At 37.9% G+C, this 8,727-nt stretch overlaps 1 protein-coding gene across 6 annotated transcripts; it reads left to right on the top strand.

Annotated features, from left to right (window-relative positions):
* The first annotated feature begins 6,839 nt into the window (after positions 1-6,839).
* LOC122477795 (protein BEX1) lies at positions 6,840-8,460 on the top strand. Of its 6 annotated transcripts, none has more exons than XM_043571191.1 (3): positions 6,840-6,914; positions 7,393-7,467; positions 7,824-8,460. In XM_043571191.1, the coding sequence occupies exon 3, from the start codon at positions 7,829-7,831 to the stop codon at positions 8,213-8,215; it is 387 nt and encodes a 128-aa protein (XP_043427126.1). In that variant the 5' UTR covers positions 6,840-6,914; positions 7,393-7,467; positions 7,824-7,828; the 3' UTR covers positions 8,216-8,460. The 6 variants fall into 6 exon arrangements, with proteins under 6 accessions (XP_043427126.1, XP_043427128.1, XP_043427125.1 ...); XM_043571190.1 differs by having other exon boundaries at positions 6,853-6,989; XM_043571192.1 differs by lacking the exon at positions 6,840-6,914 and adding an exon at positions 7,032-7,148.
* The last annotated feature ends 267 nt before the right edge of the window (positions 8,461-8,727 follow it).

Here is an 8,727-nt window from a genome sequence, read left to right as displayed (position 1 = left end):
TTATGCTTTGCACTAAACTGAGTTGTGCGTGGATGTATTCCAAATGAACAACTTTGCCAAAGTCTGACTGATAAGTGTAACCTTATTGCTATTACTCCGTTTAGCCAATATGGCTAATTTTCCCCAGTAACAACTTTCTCCATCTTCTTCTAAGTAATAGGACTCCCTTCCCCAAAGTTTTAAAGGAACTCTTCATCAGACAACTGGAAACTAACATTCCCAAGCCTCCCTTGCAGCCAAATACGTCTTTGTGTCCAAATTCTATGCCATGAAATATGTTATGTGGAGCACGCAACTTCTGTATCATTTTTTAAAAGGAAATTGCTTGCCTAATAATTTCTCTTTCCTCCTTCCTGTGTCCTAGAATTCAAAGTGTATGTACAACACTCTAGGAGATAACAGAGCAGGACAATAGAAAGCACTTGACCTCATACAGCAGACAAATCCACCTGCCCAAAAGTCCCTTTCTATCTCTGGACTATTTTGTATGAGAAAAATATATTTTCCTCTCTCTCTCTTGTTTGAACCACTGTATTTTGGGGGTCTGTATATTGTAGTGGCTCATCCTGTATCCTAAACAATTTTGGGAAGCAAGTGATAGATTTTCCACATAGAGTGAAAGGGAAGGATTTTTCCTCATCACTTTTTTTCTGACGTGAAAAATGAAGTTAAAATGAATTCATGATATATGTTCTGCACATGTTTCCTAGTTTGTTATTTACTATTTTTGTTTCTAGTGGTTTTATGTATAGAATTTTTTTGTTTGTTTTGGGGGTGCCTACATGCTCAGTCAGTGGAGAGCACACTCTTGACCTTGGGGTTGTGGGTTTGAACCCCATGTCTGGTGTAGAGATTTACCTAAAAAAAAGGCTTAAAAAAAGAAGTTTTTTGTCTTAATATTGACAATATAAGTATATTCAGAAATAAAGATTGATTATATTCTATTTATTACAGTCTATGTTTATATATATATGTATATACATGTATATTAGAATTCCACTGAGCACACTGTTTTTAATCAACTTTTCTATTATTTAAAGTGTAAATCATGAAAAGATTTCTTAATCATTAAATACCCCTTTATAGCACATTTTCTTTCTTTTATTAACTTTAATTAATTAATTTTTAATTACATTTTTAATTTTAGTTCAATATAGTTAATATACAGTGGTATGTTAGTTTCAGGTGTACAATATAGTGATTCAGTACTTCCATACATCACTTGGTGCTCATCACAAGGGCACTCTTTAATCCCCATCACCTATTTCACCCATCCTCCCACCTACCTCCTCTCTGGTAACCATCAGTTTATTCTCTAAATTAAAAGTCTGTTTCTTGGCTTGTTTCCCTCTTTTTTTTTTCATTTGTGCCTTTGCTTTGTTTCTTAAATTCTACAGACAAGTGTAATCATATGGTATTTATCTTTCTCTGATTTATTTCACTTAGCATTACACTCCCTAACCCCATCCATGTTGTTGCAAATGGCAAGATTTTTATCCTTTTTTGTGGCTGAATAGTATTCCATTATATATATAGCATATTTTTCTTATTTTATAGAACTCAATTATACAAATAGGCAATGATATGTTTAAGCCAACTAATCCATATTTGCTTATTTTTTTCATTTTGTTTATATTTTTGCTTATGTTTTCCATTATTTTCCTCATATTTGTTTTGCTACAATGAATATCTTTATAAATTTCTAAACACATGTTTAATTTTTTAAAAAATAGAATAGCATCTAAAAAATTAAATGACTACATCAAGCAGTATGAACATTTCTAAGACTTTTAATAATTACTGTCAAATAGCCTTCCAGAAAGAATATATCAAATTACATACCCACCAATAGTGTGATAATTTTTTTGAGGTTTAACAATTTACTATGAGAATAATTGTGTCAGTTTGTTTTGCATTAAGGAAAATTTTAAATACTGTATAAAATACATATGCAAAAGTGAGCAAATCATGAATACCTAGCTCAGTGAAGTTTTACAAACTAAAACTACTTGACCAACACTCAAAATGCAACAAAACAAAACCCCAGACCACTACCAACACTTTAGAAGCTCTGTTCCAGTCATTATGCAAGGCTGTCACTACCTTGAACTCTAACATCATAGTTTTGCCTACCCTAAACTCATAAAACTCATATACATTATTCTTTTTCACTCTGACTTTTTTATCTCAACATTATATTTTTGAGATCTATCCATATTACATGTACTCATAATTTTTACATTTTTATTACTGAATTACATCCAACTGTGTAAATATATGATTTACTTATACATTTTCCTGAAGAAGGACATTTGAGTATGTCTAATTTCAGGAAACATTATATGTGCTTTTATAAACATGTGTAAATGTTGTTTGGTAAACCAATACACACATTTTTATTATAGGTATATCTGGAGTACAACTGCTTGGTCATAAAGTGTACGTATGTTTACATTTATATACTGTGATAAACAGTTTTCCAAAGTGGTAGTACCAGTTTATGTTGTACCACAACCTTATAAAACACTTGACATTTTCAGTTTTTATTATTTTAGGCATCCCTAGAAAGGGTGGGGGGTGTATAGTGGTATCACATTTTGGTTTAACTTGCATTTCTCTTCAAACTGATGAAGTTAAACATATTTTCACAAATTTATTAGATATTAGGATATTCTGGTTTTTTGAAGTATTGTTTTAAGGTGTTTGCCCATTTTTCTATTGAATTATCTGTCTTTTTAAAATTTATTTGTAAGAATTCTTTATACATTATAGATATGAGCCATTTGTCAGATATATGTGTTCCTTATGTCTTTCCTAGTTTGTGGCTTGCTTCCTTATTCTTTTAATGGTCTCCTGATGAACAGAAGTTTCTGATATTAATAAAATACAATTTACAATCATTTTTATCCTTCATAATTAGTGATTTTTGTGTCTTCTTTAAGAATACTGCCTACTCCAGGGGTGCCTCGGTGGCTCAGTTGGCTAAACATCCAAATCTTAATCTCGGCTCAGGTCATGATCTCACAGTTCATGCACAGAACCTGCTTGGGATTCTTCCTCTCCGTCTTTCTCTGCCCCTCCCCTGCTCACACGTGCTCTCCCTCTCCAAAATAAATAAATAAACTTTAAAAAACCCAGTAATGCCTACTCCAAAGTCATGAAGATGATTTCCTCTGTATTTTACATTAGAATGACATTTTTACTTTTCCCACTTCGATCTGCAATTCATTGGGTGTTTATTTTGTGTGTTATTTAGGGTGGAGTCAACATCATTTCTTCACATATAGATATCCAGCTGATCTGCTACCACTTTTTGGGGAAAAAAATCCTTTCCCCACTTCACTGCACTGTCATCTTTGTCATAAATCAAGTGACATGTGTAGGTATGTTTCACAGGTCTGTGCATGCATGTGTGTACACAAATATGTTAATCTTTTAGACCATATGCTATTTATTCATAATTTACTCACTATAGCATTGTACTAAATTTGGTATCTAGAAGTGGAAGTCTCGATGCTCCCTTCACTGTTACCTTGGCTATATTTGGTTCTTTGCATTTGGATATACAGAGTTTGGATCTGCTGGTCAACAAAAAATAACTAGCCAAGATTTTTATATAGAACATCAAATTGGGACCAATTATATGGATTGCATGAATGTAAACATCAAATTGGGAATAATTGACAACTATAAAATATTGAATCTTTCGGGGCATCTGGATGGCTCATTTGGTTATGCATCTGACTCTTGGTTTTGGCTCAGGTCATGATCTCATGGGTTCGTGAGTTTGAGCCCTGCATCAGGCTCTACACTGACACCACGGAGCCCACTTGGAATTCTCTCTCTCCCTGTCTCTCTGCTCCTCCCCCACTCTCTTAAAATAAATAAACTTTTAAAATATTTAATCCTTAAATCCATGAACCAGGCATATTTATAATTATTTAGGTCTTCTTGAATGTTTCTCAAAATTATTTCTTAATTTTTAGTGCAGAGGTCTTGCAACTATTTAATTAGATTTATTTCCAGATATTTCATTTTTAATCAGGATTTTTTATCCTGGATTTTTTATCAGGATTTTTTAAGGATATAATTATCAGGATATAATTTTATCAGGATATAATTACATACAATAAGATACATACACTTTAACTATACAGTTCAATGATTTCAACAAATGTATTAGCCAGTAGAGTCACTACCTCATCAAGATACAGAACATTTCCCTCAGCTGAGAAAGTTCTCTTATGCCCCTTTTACAATTAGAAAAATAATTCCAACCTTCAAGCCAGGCAAACACTGACTTGACCCAATTTACATCAATATAAATTAATTTTGCCTCTTCCCAAACTTTAAATAGATGGAATCACACAGAAAGCACTCTTTTGTGTCTGATATCTTTCCCTGAGTATAATAGTTTTTTTTTTTTTTTAGATTTATCTATGCTATTGATTGTACCGGCAGTTTATTCTTTATTATTCCTTAGTTGTACCCTAGCATATGACTATATCACAATTTGTTTATACATTTCCTGGTTTATGAACATTTGGATTGTATCCAGTCTGGGGCTATCATAGATGAAACTGCCATGAACATTCTTATTCAAATATTTTTGAGGAAATATGGTTTGAATTCTGTTTGGGAAAATTCCTAAGAGTGAAATTTCTTGGACTTATGGTAAGTGTAAGTTTAACTTTTAAAGAAACTGTCAAAAAGTCTTTCAAAATGGTTGAACTTCTCATCAACAATGAATGAGGAATGAATGCTCCAGTTGTTCCATATCCTCTAAAATACTAGGGATTGTCAGACTTTTTAATTTTAGCAATTCTGGTGGCTGTGTAGTGGTACTTAATTGGGTTTTTTGTTTGTTTGTTTTACATTTCCCTGATGATTAATAACATTGAGCATCTTTCCATGAGCTCTTTGGTGATTTGTACATGTACTTTTCTGAAATGCTTGTTCAAATCTTTTGATCATTTTTAATTGCATTGCTTGCCTTATTTTGAATTTTAGGAGGTCTTTATATGTTTTCTGGACAGAAACATTTTGTTGGTTACACATTTTTTTCTTGGTTTCCCACCTCATTTCTTAACCATATCTTTCATAGAGCAGAAATTTTTAAATTTAAATTCAATTTCTATGTATACTCCATTACTACTCTACTTTTATTACATCTTTAATTTTTTTTTAAACATTCATTTATTATTGAGAGAGAGAGACAGACCATGAGCACGGGAGAAGCAGAGAGGAGGAGACACAGAATCTGAAGCAGGTTCCAGGTTCTGAGCTGTCAGCACAGAGCCTGACACAGGCCGAACTCAGAAACAGGGAGATCATGACCTAAGCCAAGGTCGGATGCCTAACCGACTGAGCCACCCAGGCGCCCCTACTTTTATTACATTTTACGTCTATAAATCAAATAGTATAATTCTCCACATTTGTGGGTTTTTTTTCCAAATTATTTTGTTTATACTAGGTCTTTCTCGTTTCCATATAAATTTGAGGGTAATTTTGTCAAGCTATACAAATATGGCTGCTGAAATTTTGATTTTGAATACACTAAATTTATAGATTGATTTGGAGAGAATTTAGCTTACCAGTATTGTATTTCCTGATCCAGGACCTTGTTTTATCAAATTTATACTTAAGTATTTCACCTTTTTGGAAGCTATCATGAAATTATATATTTTATCATTATAATTATATATAGATAATAATTTCAATTTCCAATTATTCATCACTAAAACACAGGAATACAATGGATTTTTAAAATATCTATCTATAACTGCAAACCCACGAAATTAAAGTACTAGTTCTATAGTAGGTTTATTGTAGATCCCTTAGGATTCTTTAAATACATGATCATGTGATTTGTAAATAAAAACTGACTGCTTTTTGAACTATAAATTTATGAAGGAATTTTAATTTTTGATGTTGTTTTAGTTCTGAAAATTCATCAAGACTCTGCTGCACTACAGTCTAATTGGCTCATCTCATGGAAGGGATTCAGGTATCTAGGGGCCCCTAACAAGAGGAGCCATCAGCTGCCCTGTTTTTTTCCAAGTTCTAAAAAAGAAGCTGGCTGTATAGTCTATATTTATGTAATGACTTAGAAGAGACAGATGGTTGGGTTCCCCCCAACTTTAATTCTTATTTTCAAATAAAAATAACTAAAGTATATTGATTTGGGAGGATTTAATATAAAAAGAACAAAACAGATATTAAGAATTTTTAAAAATCCACTCTCCTGTGCTCTTTTCCACACTCATCTCTTCTGCGCATTTAAAATTCTTTTTAACGTTTATTTATTTTTGAGACAGAGAGAGGCAGAGCATGAACGGGGCAGGGTCAGAGAGAGGGAGACACAGAATCTGAAACAGGCTCCAGGCTCTGAGCTGTCAGCACAGAGCCTGACACGGGGCTCAAACTCACGGACCATGAGATCATGACCTGAGCCAAAGTCGGAAGCTTAACCGACTGAGCCACCCAGGCGCCCCTCTCCTACACATTTTAAAAGTGGAGGGAAAATGGAGAGAGAGCACTAGTAGCAGAAAAGACAGCAAGTGGAAGAAAGCATATCCTTGGAGCAAAGAAGGGGAAGAAGCAAGTCCCCAGAGAAGAACTGGGAACGGTCAACAGGCCCCTGAGAAGATACTGCCCTTCCCAGGCAAGCAGAGAAAAGCCCAGGAATATACAAAGACGAAGAGTCACAGAGCCCAGCCTGGAGTTACTTCGAAGGACGAGGCGGCAGAGGGAAGGTTCGCAGACCAATCAGCTCTGCGCCACCTAGCGGGCAGCAAAGGGCGCGGGATGGGGGTAGTGCTGCTCGCGGTGACGAAGGCCTCACGTGACCCGCCAACGGTGACTCGAGCGCCTAGCTCTAGCGTCAGACTGGGCCGGCGCTCGCTCCCTTCTCGGTACCTGCTCCCGGTGGCCCCGAGGGCGTGCGGGACAGGGGCAGCCCCAAAGGGTTGGAGGCGGAGGGGGAGCAGGTAAGGGACCCGGAGGAAGGGGAGCGTCCCCTGGGCTCGGTGTGGGAGAGCCCACGCGGCCCGCGGAGCCCTCCTCGGGTTCCAGCTGCCCGATGGCGAAGCCGCGGAAGGACCGCAGCCTCACGCCCAGCTGCGGACCGCGTTTGGCCACAGAAAATGGTAGGGTGGAGGGCTGGACCGCTGTGAGGCAACGACCCTTTGCAAACACCTGCCTCCTGCACGCCCGGCCCCGCCCCCGTCGTTCTTGGTGTAGAAAATGGTGGTCTGCGCGGGGCATGGGGGGTCTTGGCGTAGGGGTGGGACGGCCGTAACGTCCCGGGGCCTAGAAAAGGCTGGGTGGCGACGGGTTGGACCCAAGCGCTGGTTGCATCAGTCCCCGCTCCCTTACTCCCGCCCTCTGCAGGTGTGCGGGTCTAAGTGTCGCAGCGGCGCACTCGCGGCTAGAATCGGGAGGAGGAGACTGCAAGGATAGGCCCAGGTCGGTGTGGGGGATAGTGGGGGGGGGGGGGAAAGTGTGGAAAGCCCTGAGACCCCCCAAATCCCCCGCCCCACCAAACAGCCCGTCCTCCATCTTGGTGCCCGCAGAGGCCTGGGCTTTGATCGGCAGGGAAAATGGTGGGCTTTGCGCGAGGGAGGGGAGAGGAGCGACTGGGAGGGGGTAGGGCTCTTACTGGGGGTCCCCTAGAGGGCGTAGGGAGCCTCTCAGGTGGGAAAAATGAAATTTTAAAAAGGCTAAGAGATCCTGGGCTCTGAATCTTGGAATGTGCGTAGTAGGGCCTCTGTCCTCGGTGCTGATCAGTCCTGATAAATCCTTCTCTGTCTTTTGTCTCTTAGGAGCAATGGCGTCCAAAGAGGAACAAGCAGTAAAAAATCTCAACATGGAAAATGCCAACCAAGAAAACGAAAAAAAGAATGAAGAGGAGCAAGTTGCAAATAAAGGAGAGCCCTTGGTCCACCCTTTGGAAACTGGTGAATATTGTGTGCCTAGAGTAAATCGTAGGCGGTTCCGTGTTAGGCAGCCCATCCTGCAGTATAGATGGGACATGATTCAGAGGCTTGGAGAGCCACAGGCAAGAATGAGAGAAGAGAATATGGAAAGGATTGGGGAGGAGGTGAGACAGCTGATGGAAAAGCTGAGGGAAAAACAATTCAGTTACAGTCTACGGGCAGTTAGCACTGACCCCCCTCACCGTGACCATCATGATGAGTTTTGTCTTATGCCTTGAATTCTGATGTTTTCTTTGAAGTTAATAGGAAAACACACCTACCTAAACTTACATGTTTTCAGTGTACCTTTGTTGTAAACCTTTTGGTGTTAACCTGTTTCTTGTGTGTCTCCTATGACCGCTTCTGATTGAATATTGTATTTTGACCCAATGTGTAAGATTCTGTCAGCAAGGGAATCTTACCCTATTGAATGGCAAGATGCTCATTATATATTGTGAAGTTAATAAAGCAGTTTAAAAAGGCATTCTCTGTATTCTTTTCTATTTCAGATCTCCTATATTTTGTATATGAAGAGAGTCTAAGAATATATAAAGTAAAAAGTTAAAGTGTTTATCTTTTTATGGTAGAATTATGAATAATTTTAATTTTCTTACCTATATTTCATTTCAGAACTAAACACATTACTAATGAAAGAGCTTAGCCACCTATAAAAACAATGTGGGCACTTACCTAAAAACTTGTGACAGAATCTCAGTTTTAGCTTACCTCTGGATCTCTATTTAGAAGTATA

This window comes from Prionailurus bengalensis, chromosome X (assembly GCF_016509475.1).
Source record: "Prionailurus bengalensis isolate Pbe53 chromosome X, Fcat_Pben_1.1_paternal_pri, whole genome shotgun sequence".
NCBI classification, from domain to species: domain Eukaryota; kingdom Metazoa; phylum Chordata; class Mammalia; order Carnivora; family Felidae; genus Prionailurus; species Prionailurus bengalensis.
This window is presented reverse-complemented; position numbering and strand designations above follow the sequence as displayed.